Source organism: Kogia breviceps, chromosome 12 (assembly GCF_026419965.1).
Source record: "Kogia breviceps isolate mKogBre1 chromosome 12, mKogBre1 haplotype 1, whole genome shotgun sequence".
Taxonomy (NCBI): domain Eukaryota; kingdom Metazoa; phylum Chordata; class Mammalia; order Artiodactyla; family Physeteridae; genus Kogia; species Kogia breviceps.
The window spans coordinates 32,991,806-33,014,637 of NC_081321.1; the positions used below are offsets into that span (position 1 = coordinate 32,991,806).

A 22,832-nucleotide genomic window follows, 5' to 3' on the forward strand; every position below is an offset into this window, starting at 1 on the left:
CATTTGAGATGCAGAATGTTGGCTGTCACTTGGGGGCCGTGGGGGGAGACACAGCTCACATGGTGAGAACAGTACTGTAAAGACAAAAGGTACCTAGGTTTCTGATGACATTGTCCAGTTGCCGAATTAGTCAGTCCAGGAACTGCCCTGACTTTTAGTTATCAAGGTTCCCAAGGCTAAAGATTACAAAATTGCTTCTGACTGCTAGAATAATTCAGACACATCACTTGAAGAAATTAGATATTTATTGAGTAGATGTTTATTTAGTAAGAACAACACAAAGTTTCTCAAGAAAAAGATGATTTGAATCCCCCCAAAACAGAACAGAGCAACTTTGCATTATTCTCAGGTTACATCCCAATCTATAATCTTATACTCACCCTCCCCCTTTAATAAATGTCAAGATACACAAAATACTTGGAGGAAGATATCCAAATTATCCTAAAACCGTCATATTTTCAGGTAAAAATCAATTTAAGAGTAGTAATCTCTGTGTAACACAGTACACCAAAATGCCTTCCTGCAGGTTTAGAATCACTACTACTCAAAATATTAACATATTTATGCAAAATGCTTGTGAAAAATGGAAACACCTTCCAGTTTCTGACTTCAGGAGCAAGTACAAACCACCATCTCCTTCATAAATCTTCTGTTACAACATCCATCAAAAGCCACTGGCCCAGCTCTCAGATACTGACAGCAATGGATGTGATGCAACGGATGGCACAGTTTACAGCTACGCTACAAGCCCTGAATTATCTTTGCATAACATTCCAATATTCCCTGAAGAGATTTTATACACAGGTTGAAAACAGCTATTTTCCATCATAGTCAAAGTCAACTTACATTTTAAATGAAAGGTACACTGTTGCTTTTCTTCAGTTTTTACAAGGAGTTGCTCTGATGATGTGTGTTTGATGCTCACAGATTCAGATTGTATATGTAAACTACACATAATCAGAGGCTCCACATCTGGTCTTAAGTTTGGCATTAAAATGTCTGACCACAGACCCTCCAAATAACATTCACAGCATTAGAAGTGACAGAAATTTTCCTTTCTTTCTCTCTCCATATCTTTTCAAAGGTTCTCTTTTGTTTGAAAACTGGGTTTATGGAAAATTCTTAAGAAACAACCCCATTAGACATTTGGAATTAATTCGTAGAGATGAGGTGACAATAGATATTTTCCATTTAGAAGTTTGACATCGACTTGTAATCAGTTTTAAATTGCCTAGTCCAATATGCTCTTCCATGTTCTCATAATTCTGTAATTGCTAGATATTTGGATCAACATCATATTCATTTTTAGTTAAAAAAAATTCTTGCATCACCTTTTACACCTGCCTTAAGTTTATATAATTTAGTTCTAAAAATCTAGTTTCATCTTCAATGAATTAAGAAACGATGAACACTAGGACAGTTCAGCCAGACTTTAACAGGCAAAAAAGGGTTGCTTTGGCAATGTATAAAAGGATAACTGTTACAGTACTACTCATTATTTACTCTACTTTTATTAAATATTAAAATGCAATAAGGCAATTGTTTAAGATGCTTGAAATACATTTAATAAAATGATAACTGGCCCCACACCTGACATACTGCTTCCCTACCTCTTCTCTATTTTACTCTAAGGAACGAAAAGTTATTAAAAAAAAAAAAAAAAAAATCAGTGGTCTCGCTAAATCACTACTGATTAACACTAAGGTGTTTATTACTTAACGATATAAACTTCTGAAAAGAAGACACTGAGTACTTTCTTCTAAGGTTTTTCCATTTAATGTACTCCTGCTGTCTCCTGTTCTCTTTAATCCATTCCTAACACTTCAACGGGAAGTAGGCCTACTGAGGAATCAAGAGATGTGATGTGTTGTTTAAGCTGCCATTCATATTCATTTAAGGCAGGGCAGTGGTTCCCAAATCTAGCTTCTTACCAGTATCGTCTGGGAAAACCACTGTGATAGATTCCTGGGCCCCCTTCAGATCCGATACGGCCATTCCCTCCTCCTGTGTTATCTATGTGGTCAGTCCTGCATAAGACCGCATCTGGGAAGACTAAAATCTGTCATCGTGTTTCGACAGGTCTTAGCTCACAAGCTTGGATCCAATTAACGAGAAAATACAAAAAAAAAAAAAAAAAAAAATACAATGTTGAATAACAGCACTAAATGATCCGTGAGTAGAGTGACTGGGAAAAGACTTTAGGATCAACAAGTCAAACAAAGGTAGCCTGGCTGCCCCTTCCATGAAAGCCAGCACAATTCCTGAGCCCAGAGGGCCTCGTGGACGGAAACAGAGGAAGGCAAGCAGACAGTGGTACAGGCTGGGGTGCTGCAACTCAAAAAGTGACCGTTCCCACACCTCCGCTCTCTACCTCTACTTCTCAATTTCCCCACTCTCATCCCCTCTCCTCTTGCACTCTGCCTTTGGCCACTCTCACTCTTATTCCCTTCTCTTTCCTCACTTTCCTCACTTCCTCTCTTTTCCTTCTTCCTTTGATCATTCCTTTACAGCATTCTTTCCTTTGCTTTCTCTTCCTTAAAAATTCTTCCTTACATAAACTAAGCAAATTCATGTCGGAGATATAAAACATGTCAAAGAACATGCAGCCTAAAACAATGATCTGTTCAGGAGACAACAGAGCAACACAGAACTTCAACAGTAATGCTGGTGTGGCATGATACAAGCCATGCAGCAAATCCATTCTCTCTTTCTGGGTCTCAACGTCATGACTTCTGAGTCTTACGAGGTGGGAAGGGCATACTGATTGTTCACAAACTTATGGCACAGAGAAGGTTAAATGATATGCCTCGGGTCCCTAACCAAGAAGAGAATCCAGATCTAGTTCACAGTCTGGTTTTCTTTCCATTACACCAAGAACATCTGACTGAAGGCAAGATGAGAGAGCAGTGAGTAAGCAGTAGTATTGTTTCAGGCTCTGAAGTGTCCAAAGATAAGTGGGTTACCATATACATTATGAACTACTCTTCATAGGGAAAAAAAAAAAGTATGTATTTTCTTAAAATGTAAATCACAATATATATTTTCTAAAGGTTTTCCAAGTTCCTCTAAGATGGCTACTTCATATAAATGAGGGTTGGCTACATTATAAAGTCATTCCGCTTTGGTAATAGTGCAGCCCAGAGATAGTTCTGAGGTCAGAATTGTTCTAACACATAGACTCAAAGAATATAGAATGTAATTCGTATAAACTGCATAGATACACCATCTTATGGAAAGAAATATAAAACGTTCACTAAGCTGTTCTAGAATTTAACCTCATTAATGCTGAGAACTGCATTTCTTGAGACTTCTCGAAGAAAAAGTTACCTTATCTAAAGATAAACTCAGAAAACTCATTTTAATATTGTTAAGGACTTTTTGTGATACCCTAACTTTTAGGTAAACACAGTCCCTAGGTGGAGAGTTTTCACCATAACCCAATTTGTGGTAAAATGCTCAATTAGGTCAGGTCTGAATAAACCACATGAAGAACCTTCCAACTGATCCACAATGTAGAGTGTGTAACAGTGTAAATAGGTACAACAGGCGTGAGACCACAGCATACAGTCCAGTTAAACTATGACCACACGCTACCCAGTCCCAATCATACTAGAGCCTATGGGGCTAAGAGTCTCTGTTCACTAAGGAAATTAAATCTAAGCAACTTCCTAATATAAATTTGTATCTTATCAATAACCCCAAGTACTTCCGCTAATGTTTCAGAATCACATTTATAATCCACCAACTGTGCCGAGAATTCTGGTCCTAACTTCAACCTTCAAGTTGGCAGAATGATTTCCAGGGGTTCCCAAAGTAACTGACACCAAAATCATCTGAGGTGCTTATTAAAAATAGAATCATAATGTGACGTATTTTTGCACTCTGATTCTAACATTGTAGTCAATAAGGGAAATCTGCCTAAGAACTGGATATGAACCAAAGCCAAAGGAGATACGATGTCACTGTAGTTACCAAAGTGTTCACAGAGGTGAAATAACGTGATGCCTGGCATTTTCTTTAAGATACTTCAGCAAAGGAAAAAGGGACAGATGACACAAATGCGGTTAAGATATTGACGTGTTTGATCTGCACAAGGAGGACCGCTGTACTATTCTCTCTACTTCTGGGTAATGTGCAGACCCATCTAGACATGGGGTACCAGAGTCACCAAAGGTGTGGCCCAGGAATCCATTCTCAGCAAGGTCCCCACAAGAGTCTGATGTAGCCAGGTCACCAATGGTCTCATCTGGGGACCATTAAAAATGAACCTATACCCTCCAAACTTCAAAATCCTAGGGACCTCATTTTTATTTAGCAAATCAACTTCAACAAGTTCACAAATTCTCACAGTCACCACGGTGCTCGGCCAGGGACGCAGACTGTGCTCTCTGAACGCTTCTGTCCAAGAGTGCTGGGCTGGCCGTCAGCTTCTAATCTGCCTTTCTTACACCTTCCTCTCTCAATTCGTCCCTGACTGACCTGCAAAGACGGAGGACCGTCTTCCACGTCTCCACAGCGGGCGCTGTGTCTTCATAAAGCCAATCACCACTATTTTCACAAAAGTGATAGTCTTCCTTCATGATTTTCTCTTCTCTGTGTAAGCGTTAAAATGTCAAAAGGAGAAAAAGAAGTTAACCATACAGTACTTGGTAAAATGAGACGTGTGCCCCAGCACAGTACATGCTAAGTACTCAGAATCTACAGCTAGAGAAGACAGGTCAAAAACACTAAGAGAAGTAATATTTTCTTATTGCCAAGATAAAAAAAAAAAAAAAAAAAAAAAGACTGTCTTAAGTGATATTCAAAGAAGGAGGACATGCACATCGACCAAATCAAAACTAGTTTTTCTATAATCAGATGTGACAATCTTCTGAAGCCAATCGTCCATGAAAGTTGTCTAACTTAAAGTAAGCCTCTATACGTAGATTTGCTTCTTCAGAAATACCTTGCAAAGCCATTTTGAGGTAGAAGGAAAAAGGTTTAAATGGACCGCTTCTTTTCTGCTCCACTGTAACTATAATGACTGCTCACAGGAAGCACACAGCTCATGCATTTTGGTCCATCACATTTTCCACCATCATATAAGTACACTCGTTAGGTTCTCATCTCATTATCAGTATATTTATTGTGTCCAGAATGCCCAGTAAAGCTGAAAATTTTCATTTAAAGTGATAAAAAATTCCCTAAAATACCTAATTAATAATCTTAGATATGACTTTTGGCAAGACAGTTAAGCACATACAAATGAAAATTCTACGTTTCACAAATACACACAGACTAGTAATCAAAACTTTCAGTTTTCCCTCACAATTTTAAATGTGCAGTTTACTTATAAACTAAAAACAATTTTAAGCATGATTGTCACAAAAACAGTTTAAAACAGAGATGAAATGTATAAAGGCACACATAGATTGTCGATAGTGACATCAGTTACATCCCATTTCTTTAGAAACAGAACGTTTTCTGCTCCTGTAAACAACTTTCCTTTCTCACACATTTAAAGTGAGGTTAGTGCTGACGTAAAATTATTGCTATACTCACAGTCTGAGTGTCTCCACTGTGCATGAGGTACATTCGTCTCCAACCACACATCCCTACTGCTCTCACCCACTTGAGAGTGAGAGTCAAAGTCTGTAGGCTACAACCATTCAATAATATCTTCATCAATACTAGAATGACAGCACATAGCATTACAAAACATCAGAAATCAAAAATATCTTCTTGTTGGGGTCCAAGACTTCAACTTATTCTTCATTACATGAAAATACTGCTCATTTAACTTCTTCGGGAAAAAAAATTATTCTGCAGATGAATAATTCCTTCCTGAACACTTCATCTAAGACTATTCCTTCACACATATCCTCTGATATTTTGTTGTTTCAATTCATTTGATTTAGCGGTCACCAAGAATCACCTTTCCTTTGGTGGTCTATCATAACGATCTTGTATGCTTTTGGTCAGCTGTTTGATAAATATTTTGTAAATTTTCCCACAGTATGTATGCACTGTCTTTTGTAGTTCCAGTTCTAAAGGCTTTAATAAAGAATGGATGTTGTCATCTTCAAAAGAACACTAGAGAAAGAAAATAAAAAGACAAAGATATATATAAAAATTTAACTCTATCCCCAACAACTTCTTCAATCAACTTTACACTGACCATCTCCATTCAAAGTCTCACAGAAGGCATGTGCCCAACAAATAATTCCAATGAGTTAAACAGACTACGATCTCACAGGAGGAGGGAGAGAGTACGGGTAACTCACTGGGGGTTCTGGGGAGAGCCCTTCAGAGAGGAGCGTGGAGGCAGGGCACTCCAGGCCAAGGCAAGAACATGGTCAAGGGCAGAGAAGACCAGAGATACTGACAGGTGTGGGGTGGCAACCCAAAGCTCGAGGTGTCTGAGAGAGACTAATAAGAGCCAAGAATCACTCTGATAACACTGGTGAGGCTGCACTGGAAAGGAGTGAGATGGAGGCACGGAGTGGGGGGAATGCAAAATGACAGCACAGGTCAGTGCTTGCCACAGAACCCTAACTGCACAAAGGGGTCCCGAGGATAAATATGTTTGAGAAGTGCTAAATACCATGCACTCTTGGGAGGATTCACAGTAGCACATGAAAAACTATAAAAACAGAAAATACATCTGTTGGGTATTGTTTGGCCCACTAATTCCAAAATATACTTTTTACCCTTTTCACCATAAAATATATTAATACCCCAAGGAATATATTTTGGAAAACACTGCTGTAGTAGTTAAGTGAGAATAACCTGTGAGCTTAGTATTTTCAAGCAGGCACATTTTTTCATTTAGTATTTGCAACCACAATCAGAAAGACTGGCGGGGCTTGAAAATAGAACCTTTTACGGGAAAAGTTTGAAATCAGTGAAAAATGCAAAATCCTGAAGGAAATTCAGAACCTGAAATCTAGGAGGGCTGCATATGACCTGAGGTTCACGACGCTGCCACCGAGGGAGAGGAAATAAAAGCACCACTTGAATCACAATTAGTGAGTCTGTAGGCAGCCAGAGCCCACCTAGGGAGAACAGGCTGAATGTAGATGCTAATTTAGAACATGGACAGGTAGAACTGCAAAGAGATCCTAAACCTGGGTGCCTCTAGTGCAAGAAAACTGTGAGCATTAACTGCATGAAACCTTTCCTCTTGGGGTGATTTTTCAAACCTAATCCCATATACTGAAGATAAATATCTTGAAGTATTTTTGAAAACCAAAAAAAAAAAAAAAAAAAAAAAGGAGAGGCTTAACTGGGAAGAACGTAATGAAAATAACAACAGCTAGCACACAGGGACCTAGGGGAGACTGTTGAAAGCTGGACTGGTTAAAAGACGGCACTTCCTACATGCCAGGCATTGTTCTAAGAGCTTTATACGTATTAATGCACTTAAGCCTCATACTAACTTCATGAAATAGGACATCACTATTTACAAAGAAGCAACTTAAGGAAGGGGGAGAATCTTCCCAGTTACATAGCTAGTTAAGTGGCTAAGCCAGGAGTCCGCCTCAGCTGCAAAAGAAAAGGATAGCTGGTGGGAAGCAGCCGCATAGCACAGGGAGATCAGCTCGGTGCTTTGTGACCACCTAGAGGGGTGGGATGGGGAGGGTGGGAGGGAGGGAGACGCAAGAGGGAGGGGATATGGGGATATATGTATATGTGTAACTGATGCACTTTGTTGTAAAGCAGAAACTAACACACCACTGTAAAGCAATTATGCTCCAATAAAGATGCTAAAAACAAACAAAAAAAGTCAACAGCTTTACAACCACACAGCACTGCTTGTCCGAAACAGCAAACGCAACTGTGCCAAGTCCGCTTCAAAAACTCTGTTAAAAGATGCAGCTCTGTTAAGAGTGGGAAACTGTGCTGTGCTGTATACAGACACGTCTACATTTGTCTGGGGTTATGCTGAAGAAGGTCAGGTTTACCTGACCTTCTTCAAGGTTTAACACCTGTACTAAGTGATACTGTCAAGTAACATTTCACTGTGTATAAACAACATACTTGGACAACTGTGGCTGAGAGGCAAGTAATAATGGGAGGAGCAAACTGTGGTCTTTTTCTTACTCTACAATGACAAAAAATGAAAACATAACACAGGTGTTTAAAAGTAAACTCCCAGGAATACCTGAGATTCAGTTCATCCATCTTCATGTGACTTAAATCCCAGTGTTTGTGGTTAACTTTCTTTTTTCTTCACTGGGAAAGTCTTCTGATGAGTATTTTCCCCAAATAAAAATAGTGCCTCATGAATTAGCGCTCTTTTAGTCCAACATATAACACAAGTAATTTGACCTTTACGGGAGAAGGTGATAAACCACCCAGATGTCCACCTGCAGTACACAGCCGGAAGTCACGCCCTCCACCAGCCAGACTCTGCAGTGTCCAGGAGTTGTGCAGCATGGAACGCACATCCAGACGTTCCCTTTCCCAGAGGCCACGTGTGCCCTTACCCGACTGTGCGCCTCTTCCCATACTGAGTGCTACACTTGACTGGTCTGCACCACTCCTGCCTGCCTGGTACTCAACCCTTCCAGCTCAGTCCAATGTCAGCTCCTCTGAGAAGCTCTCCTGACACAGTCAATCACTCCCTCCCTCTTCACTGGCACCGTACCCAGCACACAAACTTTTAGGAAGGTCATGTTTTATAACTAAGACTGTCAGTTGAAGGCAGTGAATAAATAGTGAGGCTGTGATGACCACAAGTAGATAATTAAAAGCATTTTCAAAAAACAGAACATGTTTTAAAAGCATGGTAGAATGGCAGGCAGTTCAATCTGACAAATGCTGAGTGCCAACTATGTACAAGAAGGTCGTGCAGGAGGGAAACGGTCGAGAATCCCTTGCATCTCTGCAAATCTATTGCATCTTAAGCAAATAGAAGAAGAGTGTGAAGTAAATCAAAGGTAACACAGAAACACCAAGAAATCTAACAATTCAAATGAAATACAAGAAGCAGAAAATGTTTTACAGAGCAATAAAATGTTTTGTTCCCATTGCAAATCTGCAATTTTTAATCTTCGTATTTTTATTCACTCAGCAACTAATATTTAACAACGATGTATTTAACAACTATGTAAAAACTGATGTGCTGGCAGACGTAGCCATGCATTTACATTTTAAAAATGGGTCACGTCCTTATTGTTCACAGCTTTCGATGGCTATGACTAAGCTTCTGTCTTAAACTTTCATAAATGCCCTTGTCTAAACTGCAATTCTCTTAAATTACACTTCTCACTGAATTATAGATAAGGGAAGATAAAAACACTAACCAAGAGCACCAAAAAAGACTGATTAACTTCATTAAGTTGAATAATGGGTAATATGGCTATTAATATGGACCCCAAACAAACATTAATCTTTAATTACTTCAGTATTTGAAATAGTTTTTAAAATAAGATTTATTTTTTAAAAATCAAGTGTAATTAATCAGCTTAAAACCAATACTCAATTTTTTTAAAGTACATACTTGTAGAAGATCACAAAAGATCAAATAAAACTAGTAAGATTTAATTCCTTAATGATGTTTTTTTAAAATGATCAAAGGCAACAAAGAAATCACATTTTTGTAGGAGTGCATTTCTTTTCTATCCTGCAAAGTCTGAGAACCCCAAATGTACCTTTTGTCATTTTTATCACCTCTTGACAACCCATGATAAAGCATTAATAAAATACGATATTGATTTCTGAAGGCATACAAGGTCGGCTACATGAAAATGAACATCACTAAACTTTATAATTCTTCAGTGAGTGTAGCTGTATCGTGATAAACTGATTATTCAGAAACCTTCTCTCTCAGGGTTTATAGGACTAGAAACTTAGCAAAAACACTAAAACTGTAGCCTACAATGCTGTCAGCACTTTGCCTACCGCCAGGTTTGAGAAACCCAGATTTCCAGGAGAAAACTTCAGCTCCTTGTCACTGCAGACCGTCACCTTACACAGCAGGTCATCACCGCATCCACCCAGCCCTGCTGCTGCCTCCCTGCCATCACCCCAAACAGCTCAACGCCTGACCTCCTCGTGGACCTTCCACAACCCGAGGCTTTTTCTCAGGCAATTTTGGCCCAGCTTGCTCACCTGGCAAACTCTTACTCATTCTTCAGGGCTCACTTCCAATGCCTCCTCATCAACGAAGGCTTCCCCGGCTCTTCAGGGCAAAACTTGCACTCTTTCACAGTCCTAGTACAATCTGTGTCTCAGTAGGTTACAGTTCAATATCTTTATCCTCATTCCTATTACTGAGGCTGTACTAGCAAACAATGAGAGCAGTCACGAGCAGATACTGAGCGGCTAGCAAACAGGGGCATCAGCTCTTCTCCTGACCCCCACGCTTACAACAAACCACTCCTGTTATTTTACTTATGTTCATGTCTTCGCGTCCCCATAAGATTAGACACAGTCTAGCAGAGCAGTGAACACACCCACGTGAGAGATGAGTGCTCACATACACTTCTCCCCAGGTATCAATGAATTAGCTGTGTGGATAGCACTTGATATAATGCTCCTTCAGCAAAATCATAAATCCAGTCCTTATTTGGATTTGCCCCAAGCCTTGGTCCCCAACATATTCAGAGACCTGGTTCATGCATCGTCTCTCCCTGTCAGTCCACCTTAATGAAACAAGAGCACCGTAAGAACAAGGAAAAAAAAGAGAGAAGAACAGATATCTGGGGTGGTGGGGCCAGTATAATTTTTTCCCAAACTCAATATAAAGTAAATGCTTAAAAGAGAAAACCCCATTTACAAAGGCAACAAAGAAGATAAAATACTTAAGGATAAACTTAAGATATGTTCAAAATCCATAGTATGAAGAAAACTATTAAACAATCCTGAAAGACAGACCTTGTTCTTAAGATGTCTCAACACCATTAAAATGTCAGCAGTCACTAAGTTAATATGTGAAGATGATACACTCCCAACCAAAAATGAAGCTTTTTATGTAATTAAATGAGTTGATATTTGTGGAAAAATAAAAATACAATAGGTAGGAAAACACTGAAAGGACAGGCTATGAAGAGGAAGTAACCCTATCAGATATTAAAATACAGCACAAAGCCTTTATAATTAAAATAGTGTGTAAGATTACACAAACGGACAGACCAATGGAGCAAAACAGAAAATCCAGAAATTACAGACGGAACTTTAGCATATAATAAAGTCAGTATCTCAAATCTTTGGATTACAGACAGAATTTTAAGTTTTTTTTTTTTTTTTTTTTCGGTACGCGGGCCTCTCACTGCTGTGGCCTCTTTCGTTGCGGAGCACAGGCTCTGGATGCGCAGGGTCAGCGGCCATGGCTCACAGGCCCAGCCGCTCCGCTGCATGTGGGATCTTCCCGGACCCGGGCACGAACCCGCATCCCCTGCATCGGCAGGCGGACTCTCAACCACTGCACCACCAGGGAAGCCCCAGAATTTTAAATAAATGGTGTTGGGGGGGCTTCCCTGGTGGCGCAGTGGTTGAGAATCCACCTGCTAATGCAGGGGACACGGTTTGAGCCCTGGTCTGGGAGGATCCCACATGCCGCGGAGCAACTAGGCCCATGAGCCACAACTACTGAGCCTGCGCGTGTGGAGCCTGTGCTCCGCAACAAGAGAGGCCGCGACAGTGAAAGGCCCACGCACCGCGATGAAGAGTGGCCCCCGCTCGCCACAACTGGAGAAAGCCCTCGCACAGAAACAAGGACCCAACACAGCCAAAAATAAATAAATTAACTAGTAAACTCCTACCCCCAACATCTAAAAAAAATATAAAATTAAATTAAATTAAAATATAAATAAATGATGTTGGGACAAGACAGCTATTTGGAAAAAGATCAAATTAGATCTATTCCTCACTCGAAAGAGTAAATTCCCAATTGAGCAGAAGGCTAAATGTAATAAATGGAAAAGTATATATAGAGGTGAGCTTTTCTATATGCTGAGTACAGGCAGGGAAAGACCTTCTAATCACTACTCTTTTAAAAAAAGGTTTTAAATTTGATTACACAAAATTTTTAAAAAACAACTTTGAATGGTAAAAAATTCCATGAACAGTCAAATTGGGACAAAAATTTACATCAGATGTCACAGAAAAAGAACTAATATCTTTAATACACAAAGAACTTGCAACAAATGCTGGGGAGGTGGGGAGTAGAGACCAAAACTCCCTCATGGTGATGACTGTACAACTCTGTAAACATGCTAAAAACCACTGAATTATTTACACTATGGGTGAACTGTGTGGTATATAAAATGTTATCAATAAAGTTCTTTTTTAAAAATGAAAGAAGACTAAGTGAGAGATTTGAAAGAAAATTCACCCCCAAAAAAGTTGTAGGGGCTTCCCTGGTGGCGCAGTGGTTGAGAGTCCGCCTGCGATGCAGGGGACACAGGTTCGTGCCCCGATCCGGGAGGATCCCACGTGCCGCGGAGCGGCTGGGCCCGTGAGCCATGGCTGCTGGGCCTGCGCATCCGGAGCCTGTGCCCCGCAACGGGAGAGGCCACAGCAGTGAGAGGCCCGCGTATCGCAAAAAAAAAAAAAAAAAAAAGTTGTAAAAACAGCTGTTAAATATATAGAAAGATGTTCATCTCAATCATAAGAGAAAGGGAAATTAAAATTAAACTAAGATTCCATTTCTCACTCGTTAGAATGGCAAAAATTTTCAAGCTTGATAATACACTCTGTTAGCGAGGCTGTGAGTAACAGGCCTCATCATGAACTGTTGGCAGGAATGCAAATAATCCCCTTGTAGGGAAAACAGGCGGTATCTTCAATTAAAATTATACCATGTCCAGGAATTTACCCTGTAGAAACATCTCCCAACAATACAAATATATGTATGGCAAAGTTATGCACTGCTGCATTATTTATTATTCAAAATGCTGGAAAAGACCAAAATGTTCAAGCATAAGAGATTAATTGACTAAACCCTGGAACATGCACAAAATGGAATATCACACAGCTGTTTTAAAAAAAAAAAAAGCATGAAGAAAATATTTATAAATGCCCAAATTTCCAGAATACTGTAAAAAAGGCAAAGCACAAATAAAGATGAACAGTATGCTACTTCTCATGTAAGAAAAGGGGAATTACAAAACATACATGTATCTACTTATCTGTACAGGAAGGACAAACCAGAAAATGAAATTGGTGATGGGGTGGGAGGCCTGGGGTGGAGGATGGGGAAGGAGTGCTACTTCTGACTAAACCGTTATATAGTTTCGACTTTTTGAAGTATATTAATATTCCTCATATCAAATTAAAGTTAAATCAACAAAGATGAGGGGAAAAAACTTAAAACTGAAAGCATACAGAAACACATGAACCCAACTGTATTTCAAATGAATAAATAACCACACTGAAAGAAGGAGAAAAGAACTAATACAAGTAACTTCTGAACATAGTACTGAGTACACACCCTCATCTGGGGCAGGGGAGGGGCGGGGGGAGGACTAGAAACAAATCCTTTATAGTAGGTTGGTTTTTCAAGAACAGAGGAGTAGAGATAGCAGTATGAATGGAGTATTTTTGAAATTAGTTTAAGTGTACTGTAGAACTAAGCAAAAGAGGAAATATTTTATGTTCAGAGCCAGGATTCTAATTGTGGAAAAAAGGAGATAAAACAGAAACAAAGTAGGAGAAGGCAAGGAAGGGGCCTGAGGGAGGGGAACTGGAGGCATTGGTGTGAGCACATGACTCTGTGTGTGTGTGTGTGTGTGTGTGTGTATTTCCCAGCTCTATTGCTGAAAGGACTTAGAAGGGAAGACACCCTTGTAGCAATAAGCATCAGAGTTCCTTTGACAGCTGATTTCAGGGTGAGGGCAGGAAATGTATAACAAGATGAGCCTGAGATATTTTGTTTGTACAGAGAATGTGGAGGTACTCAAAATAATGATGGGAATATGTCAAATGAGCACAAGAGGTAGCCAAAAGGGCTCCCAATCGCCAAATCTGGCACAACTTCAGCATCAATATAAATAAAATTGAATACTGCATTATAAATCATGGAAAAACACATATATCAATGAGTTCACACTGATAATGTATAGATCAATAAGTGGGCAAAGGGGAGTGCTCTTCCTTATAGCAGAATGCCAAGTGCCAGAGCTAGATGTGGAAGGAGTGCTGGGTTTATAATTGATGAACTAGGGTAAAGGATATGCAACTTCTCTGTAAGCTTGCGAGTATGTCCACAAAAACATTTTTTTTTAAAAGAGCTTACATTTCTCAGTGCTTCATAAATAGCTCTAAACGCTGGCTGTTTATCATCATGGTAAACACCTCTGTTCCCATGAAGAATAAAGATTCCTTCTTCTTCGGCTTCCTGGCAATTGCTTCCATATATGCAATGATCTGGTCGATAATTCCATTGGCACGGAAAAACAAAAAGGCTTTCTATGCAGAGACAAAACAAAAAAGCAAACATACCCTAATTCCACAGAATTAACACTTTGCAAAATTTTAGTTTAAATTTAGTTTACTCTGTCTTAAAAAAAAAAGAGTGATAACCATTAGTATAAGCCAAAATCAAATAAATGCATTTCTCCAGTTTTGACTAAATATTAACTATGATTTTTTTTACAAATGCAAAGAATAAATTTAAATGATTACCTGGGTTATGAAAAAATATGATATTCAACAGATCTTGATCACCCCATGTGATGTTCAGTTTGTATTTTTTAAGCAATGGCATAAGTATATCTCCCCATCGTAGTCGCACAGTGGTCATATCGTTCTGTTGGTAAACACATTAATGAGATTCTCAGGCTTCCAGGTTTAAAACGGCAGCATAATGACAGTTCCCCACTCTTCCCTTAGCAATTGTTACAGAGCAAGGGGGAAGTGTAAACTTTTGTTTCAAAACCAAGTGACCCTAATGTAAACGTAAATGTCAGTAAAACTGTCCAGCTCCAGTGCACAAGATAACAAAAGAAGGTATCTGAAGCTGCACAAAGAAGTGATAAAACTAACAGATGTCGGGAGGAAAGGGAAAGAGAAAGTAGGTGGTAGTTTAAGTACTATGACTGTGACCTCATCTTAAAAAGCAGATAGCTTTAGTACCTATGTCATATGTCTAGACACAGTACCTATGTCTCTGTCATACAGCTGCTGAGGATCAAACCTGTTAATATATAAATAAAAAGTACTAGGAAAAGTACCTGCCACAGTGTTAGCTATTATTATCACCATGATCACTATTATTCTTAGTCTGATTTGCCAACACTTTATAATTGGCATTTCAAAGAGGTCATTTGAAATTGATAAATCAAAAATAGATACTGAATTTCGTCAGATGCCTTTTCAGCCTCTACGGAACTACTCATAGCTCATACCTAAGGAAACAACAGAGTTGAAAGAGGGCTGGGGATCATGTGAACCTGGGGTGAAGTTGAATACTAAGTCTTTTATACCAATTTGACTGTTTGAAACTCTCCAGACTTAAACCAGTACTCCGCAAAGTACAGTTTGCAGTGTGCTGATCAGTGAATTTTTCATGTCCTCTACAAGATTTAAGTACACAAATTGAGCGTTAGATTTAGAAACTTTTATAGCAATTTTACGTCTATTTAGTCTAATATTTTCCTAGTAAGTTATTTACATTATTTTTACAAAAGCATTGCCTCATGATTGTAAATAATGTTTAAAAAAACTCTGATTCTTCTCCACAGACAGCTTAAAAAACATTGTTACAAGCTATTCTAGGATATATAATAAATACAATGGAGGCATAAACAATCTATCCTTTGAGAAAGAAAAGTCAGAATTCCTGGAAAAAAAACTACGTATTTAAACTAAATATAATCTGCTATAATTGTATTACCTTTGTGTGAAGTTTCTCAGAATGCAGTAAATACAGTAAACTATACACAATCAGAAATAAATCTGGAAAATGACTGAAAAAAGTTTTACTTAAGGAAATATTAAGGAAGTACTTTATTGAAAGGATGACTCTGAAATAAGTCACTGATCATGTTCACTAAATGTTCTTAGGATCTGAAAAGGAAACTATGAATTGCTCAAGGACCAAGACCAGAAACACATTAAACAGACAGGACTGGTGGACCCCTTGTACCATGTCATGTTCAAGTCTTCACTGGGTTCTACTTATGCAAAAAAAAAAAAAAAAAAAAATGTATAGAGAGACAGAAATACACCTATTCAAAGAAATACACCTATTCAAAGAAAAGAAAGATAAAATTACAAGGTCCAGGGCAGTTTTAGGGAAAAAAGAAAAAATCAAGGGGTGGGAGATGGGGGGACCTTTATAATACACGTAAAGGAAAAGTCCTACTAGAAAAATACTGGACAAGAAGCAATAACACTAGTATTATGTGCTGAGGATATAACCTAGAATATCCAAGAGAACCAATGAAAAACTATGAGAAATGAGTTTAATAAAGAGGCATCATATATAAAAAGAGCTCAAGTCAACAGAAATGGAAAAACAGCAAAGTACAGAAATAGTCAAAAGATATGGCCATACAGCCATTCACAAAGGAGGAAATAAAAACAGCTAAAAATTGTATGAAAGGATTTTCATCCCACGTTGGTGCTACAGTCAGGAAAGAAAAAATTAAAATACATGAGACATTTTTCAGTCATGTAACTACGTATTCATACTAGCACACACAAACAATAAAATAAAAACGTTCTTTCTCCACAATATCACACATATTAAATGTGACAGACCATATGTACTGACACAAAAATTATTTATATATTTACTAAGTGAAAAAAGCAAACTGAAGATATATAAAAGAATTCTACATATAAATTCTAATGTACATGTATATCTGTTTCAAAATACTTTTTTAAAGGGTCTGAAGAATACACAGCAAAGTTTATAATGTCATTTGGGCAAAGGAATGAAACTGAGGAGAGTGGGGTGTAAAGGGGGGACTTGTCTTTTTACTCTATATGCAATGAATTGCCTGAATTTTTATAAGCATGATTTAGTTTTGTAAATTTTTTTTTTAAAGAAAACATCTGTAATCTTACAGTACAGTCCCTTGCAAAGTACAGTAGTACAGCACAACAGCTGGCATCCAGGGGCTGGCATCGAGTGAACAGGCAAGAAGAGTTACTGACTGGAGGAGGGAGAGGAAGGGGGAGATGGTAGAGCTGAAGTAGTTTTGTAATTTTTTAAAAAGATGTAGTTCTAATTTACTAATTTCAGCAAACCTATCAAAATGCACATGTATTATATTAAGATAAATTCGTTTCATTTCTAGAACTATGTATGCTTTTGAAAATACACTATTATCAGTTTATGTTACAAACAAATATAAAACTGACAGGTGGTTATTCATATTATGTTCCAACAATGCTAGAAACTGAGAACTCATCAATTCCCAAAGATTAGTTACTCTCCTAATCTCTGAAAAGTTCCATCCATTTTGGTAAGATGTTCATTGATATTGTTTTCTTAAGCTCTATATGTAACACAATAAAAGCCCTCCATCACATACATCTTTCAAATATGTAAAAACGACCCTCACAGCCACCTCACAATAAGTATTCTCTTTTTAAATATTTTTCAATAATTCATTAATGGCCTAGTTTCTAAAACTTCTGTCTGTCCTCTGCCAGTAATTACCTACTGAGTTGCTACTGTACGCCAGACTCCATGCTAAATATTCTGAATACAAAGCTGCATAAAAGACACACCCCGAGCTTCCCTGGTGGCGCAGTGGTTGAGAGTCCGCCTAACGATGCAGGGTACACGGGTTCGTGCCCCGTTCCGGGAAGATCCCACATGCCGCGGAGCGGCTGGGCCCGTGAGCCTTGGCCGCTGAGCCTGGGCGTCCGGAGCTTGCGCTCCGCAACGGGAGAGGCCACAACGGTGAGAGGCCCGTGTACTGCAAAAAACAGAAAAACAAAACAAAACAAGACACACCCTGCTCTCAGTAGATAGAGAAAACAGCCAAAAATTACTTTACAAAGTAATATATGGCACGACATGAACAGGGTACAGTAAATATACGAGAAAAAAATTCTCAAGATGCCTTATTTATATTCTCTGGCTTTTAGCTAATAAATAGAAAAAGGTTAATAAATATCTTAATAGAGATTCAACACTGCAAATACAATCAATACAAAATACAAAGCAGTATCTTAGCCAGTTTTATATCAACGTCTATCAAGCATTATGAGAAAAAAACCCAAAAAAGTTTAAATCTTACTATTTTAATTTTTTAAAAATGTAATTATAATACATCAGGTTGGAACTGAATAATCATGAATGGTAGGGCTGGGTGACAGCAAAGCAAAGAGTTTAAAACGTAGCCACTGTCCTAAGTGGGTAATCTCACAGCTTTTCATGTGATAGGCACTGTGTAACATTCAAACATGAAACAGTTTGCAAAGTTATTACAAGTAATTCAGTTACATCACTAGAGCTCTAAAATTTAAGATCTGTGCCAGAAATTACAGAGTTAGTAAGAAAAAATAAGGCAATGTTTGCTAAAGATATGTTTGGAAATCAGGAAAAATAAAGGAAGATATATGAAAAACGGAACTAAAAATCAATAAATTTTGTAGAAACATATCAGCAATCATAAATACAATATTTAGAAACAGAGTAAATCTGTGTTGTTCCCACTGGGCAAGAATAGAGTTGTTTGAAACATAGGGATAGTAGGTATGAAGTAAACTGTGCCTACTAAATTAATGTACTATCACACTCCTCATATTTTTCTTCATTAAGTCATTAATACATAGAAAAAAACAAAAGCTTGAAAGTTTAGAAATTAGTTCAACTCCTATATCTACATCTCTAGCTGGTTTAGAACATGCCACAGACAAAAAGAAAAGGGAAAGGGGAGAAACTGTTCAACATATTTAAGAATGATATTTAAGTAAGTAAAAGGTAAATAAAAAATAATCAGAGATTTGAACTATATAGCTGCAATTTGAAATATTCTTAAAAATCAAGTAATGGTGTTACACTAAATGATCTCTAAGGTTATCTGCAACACTACACTTCTCATAATTCTAAGAATTTCAAATGAAGAGTTCCTGAGCAGTCACACTGTTCCTTAGCACATAATCTTACAGCACCATCTTCTGGTATAATATTACTGTGCATAGTCTAACCATCAGAAAAGTAAGAAAACTCATCATATGACTGACACCTGTTTTATTTAGTAAAACGTTATGGTACATGAAATTTTAAAACTCAAAATATATCAAAAAATTGGGTAATTGAAGAAAGCTCTTCACTTGTAAGCAAAAGCAAAGGTTTACACTGGCCTCATTAATGCATTCATTTGTGGAAGACAAAAGCGAAATGAAATCAAGATTTCAGAAAGGTACAGAAAATGGGAAAGCTAAAAAAACGCCTAGGTTTACTAGATCTTTACAGAAGACAAGAGTGATGGGTATTAACTGTCTTAAGAATGAAATGGCGAGATGTGGGTGGTGAAGGCTACAAGCAGTACTGCTGCCTAGAGCAGGATAAGAAGGGACAAGAGATTTAAATCAGACATGCAGAAAGGAGTAATAAGTAATGGTGTAAATTCTGGTCCACCAGAAGCCATAAGAAAAATACCAGACAAATATATATACACATACAAATATACATATATATTACATATCTATTCATACCATAAAAGACATAATATCCCTTGATGTTTGATTTAGTACTAACTAGATGTAAAGGGATAAACAGTGAGTCTCCATCAGTGTTTCAGAAGCCACTGTTTCTAGCTAACACTGAAGTGCTTACTATGTGTCATTCTCTGTACTAAGCATTTTGAATGGGTCTCTTTTAAAAAGACAACCTACATAAGACCATTTATTATCTCTATTTTTCATCTGAGAGCACTGACATTTGAAAGTTAACTAGTTGGCTAGTGGTTGTGGTGAGCAGGTGGCAAAGCTAAACGTTAAGGCTAAACCACTTGACTCCAATGCCCCCAGACTACGAGGGCTTAAGGACTCATCAGCATGAAACTGGTAAACAGTACAACACACTCCTGTGTTCAGAATATGCAGAATCAGAGAATTTAAAATAGCCTCACTCTTCTACTGACCCCACAATTTGAGAGATGAGAAACACACAGGAACTTTCTTTTTAAAGTTAACTTCCAATAGCACCAAAATAGCCAACATTTCCTAGGTGTTAGCCTCCCTTCCAACTAACTTAACCCTCACAAAAGCCCTAATGACACAGGTACTGTTGTCTATCATCCTATTTCACAGATGAGGAAATCAAAGCCCAGAGATGTTCAAAACTTACCCAAGATCTCAGCGTCTGAACCAAGCCAACGGGACAGTCTTTAGCTCTTAACCACAATCTGTGTTCCCCCAAGACGTACCACACTTTAGATTCAAATATTATGAGGCTGCACAACTACAGAGTGACAACTCCTGCCTGGAATACCAATCTAGGAAGGTGATGTTCACACTTGCTGCACTGTTACTTCATATTGTAACGCCATCTGCTCTGACCTACTGTAATGCTCTAATAAACAGAATACTAAGAACACACTTTTCTTCAGTTATTCTAGACAAGTGGAAAAATTCTGAATAGCTCGATCTAGTTTTTAATAAAGCAAAATTAAATTGGAAACCAAACAATATGGAGGGAAAAGAGAGATAAGCTAAGCTGGATCGGTGACTTACCTTGAAATACTTCCTTCTCATTCTGGTCATGTTCATCAACATAACTCCAGAGTTCACTCCAGTTTCTCCATAGTATGGATGTCTGGCAAAGCGATTATACCAGCCTATTCGAGGCTCTTCATGTTCTGGTGCCATTGCAGCAATTTGTGTGGAATTAAATTTCTTTAGTAAAGACCAAATGTCATCAACGGGCCGTAAAAAAAGGATATCGGTGTCAACATACAATAGTGAGTCAACTTCTTTCAGGATTAACTGTGGGGAAAGATATTTGAATCATTAACTATAACTCTAATATAAAACATGAAAGAGGCTTTCATTATTTAAAAAATACCTAAGAGAGAAACTAATTGACATTAATTTTTAAAAGTAGTTTTTCCCAAGTCTGTCATTTTTTTTTACAAGAGCATATATATAGATAGTCTGCTAATCTTTTTAATTAACTTTTAGAGAAGAAAAGCTATAAAAACAAATCAGAACCCAAACTCAATACTAAAATTTGGAAGAAAAAATAAAAGCAGTATCCTCAAAGACTAGGGTGGAAATGTTTTTCACAGTGGAAAATAACATTAGCTTCGGTGAACTGACATATCGAATCTTAATTTCCTGAGGTAAACACAGAAATTAATCAGTACAAATGAAGATCTTCTCAACTCGTCCCCTCAGCCTGTAACACTAACAGCCAGCACCTTTACCTCACTCTGGGCTCAGCTAGCAAATGGCAGCGCCAAAAATGAAATCCAGACCACCTAACTCCAGAGTCCATGCTCTTATTTCTGAGCTTACTATCTCCCAACAAATCAAAGAAAATGTGCACTTACATAGCAAGGGCGAAGACAAGACTTGTCTTGGAAGACTCACTATGTCTCTTTCCGAGAGACGTTAAACCTCCAACATGCATCTCTTATAGGAATTTTCAAGGGTAAGTTTTTATTTCTGCCTTACCCATATACTTTAGAATGTGACTCCTGTGACTTTAAATGTATTGCCTATCCCAGTGTATTAGTAAGACTCAATGATTAGGTTAACCTAAAGGTTTTTGGTTAAGAATACAATGAGGATAAGAGCTTGAACTTCATTCTGCTCCTTTTCAAAGCTGCTACCTCCTCCTCCTGCAGTTATGAAGCTGAAATCACTGCATGGCCCCACTGATTTAGTATCAGGCTGGGGAAAAATATCTTGACAGTTGACTACAGAGCCTGAGTAGGGAAGTCTCGCTTGTTCAAAGACTACCATTAAAAGAGTATGTACGGGGCTTCCCTGGTGGCGCAGTGGTTGAGAATCCGCCTGCCGATGCGGGGGACACGGGTTCGTGCCCGGGTCCGGGAAGATCCCACATGCCGCGGAGCTGCTGGGCCCGTGAGCCATGGCCTCTGAGCCTGCGCGACCGGAGCCTGTGCCCCGCAACGGGAGACACCACAGCAGTGAGAGGCCCGCGTACCGCAAAAAAAAAAAAAAAAAAAAAGGGTATGTACGTATGTGGATGTCTGTTCTGTCTGTTCCTCTTTCTCTTTTTGGGGGGCGAAGAGTGAGGGAAATTGTTTTTATATCAACATTTTGCTTCTGCACCATGATACAAATGTGTGTTTACAGACATTTGTATTGTTAGCAGTCTAGGAAGACACTACAGGAAGCTCCAGGGTTACTGTTGGGAGCCACTGCCAACTGGAGTTCATATATAAGGTTAAATAATAACCACGTCAGTATTTTTCTATGGTTTCTCTTGGGGGAACAAGGAGTTGGCAGAGCTTACACCGGTTCTTTTAATCCATCTATTTTAGAGGAGAAACTTAGTAAAAAAAAAGGATTTTACTTAGAAAAATGAAGAATCAATTCACTTAGATCTGGTTAAAAAGATGCAGAAGTAAGAGTGAAGGACGAGGACAATTTGACAGGCTTCAAGTATTTTAGTATTCAAATTCCATTTAGGAATTTAACCAGATTACATCATTAAATGATCTGGCAAATGTCCTATCACAACATCAACAATTAAACTTGTTAATAATGCAGAATAAAACAGAAGAGCAACGACTGTAACCTCATGCTTCTTTCATCATTGTTTTTCAGTGACATATCTGTGTTTATTTAATGTCATAATGTGCTTATTTAATGTCAGCCTCCCACATCAGACAACAGGCTCTATGAAAACAAGAAATCTGTCTGTTTCATTCATTCCTATATACCCAGCACTTCACTACAGATACTTGGTA

At 38.3% G+C, this 22,832-nt stretch overlaps 1 protein-coding gene across 2 annotated transcripts in view; it reads right to left on the reverse strand.

Annotated features, from left to right (window-relative positions):
- Positions 1 to 227: 227 nt before the first annotated feature.
- Positions 228 to 22,832, reverse strand: part of GXYLT1 (glucoside xylosyltransferase 1) — a 53,504-nt gene continuing 30,899 nt past the window's right edge. For both annotated transcript variants that reach the window (XM_059082159.2, XM_059082158.2), the window contains 4 exons: positions 20,626 to 20,877; positions 14,611 to 14,734; positions 14,222 to 14,394; positions 228 to 6,072 (listed from right to left, as the gene is read on the reverse strand). In XM_059082159.2, coding sequence (XP_058938142.1) covers positions 5,911 to 6,072; positions 14,222 to 14,394; positions 14,611 to 14,734; positions 20,626 to 20,877 — 711 coding nt within the window. In that variant the 3' untranslated portion in view covers positions 228 to 5,910. The remainder of the gene's footprint in view (positions 6,073 to 14,221; positions 14,395 to 14,610; positions 14,735 to 20,625; positions 20,878 to 22,832) is intronic.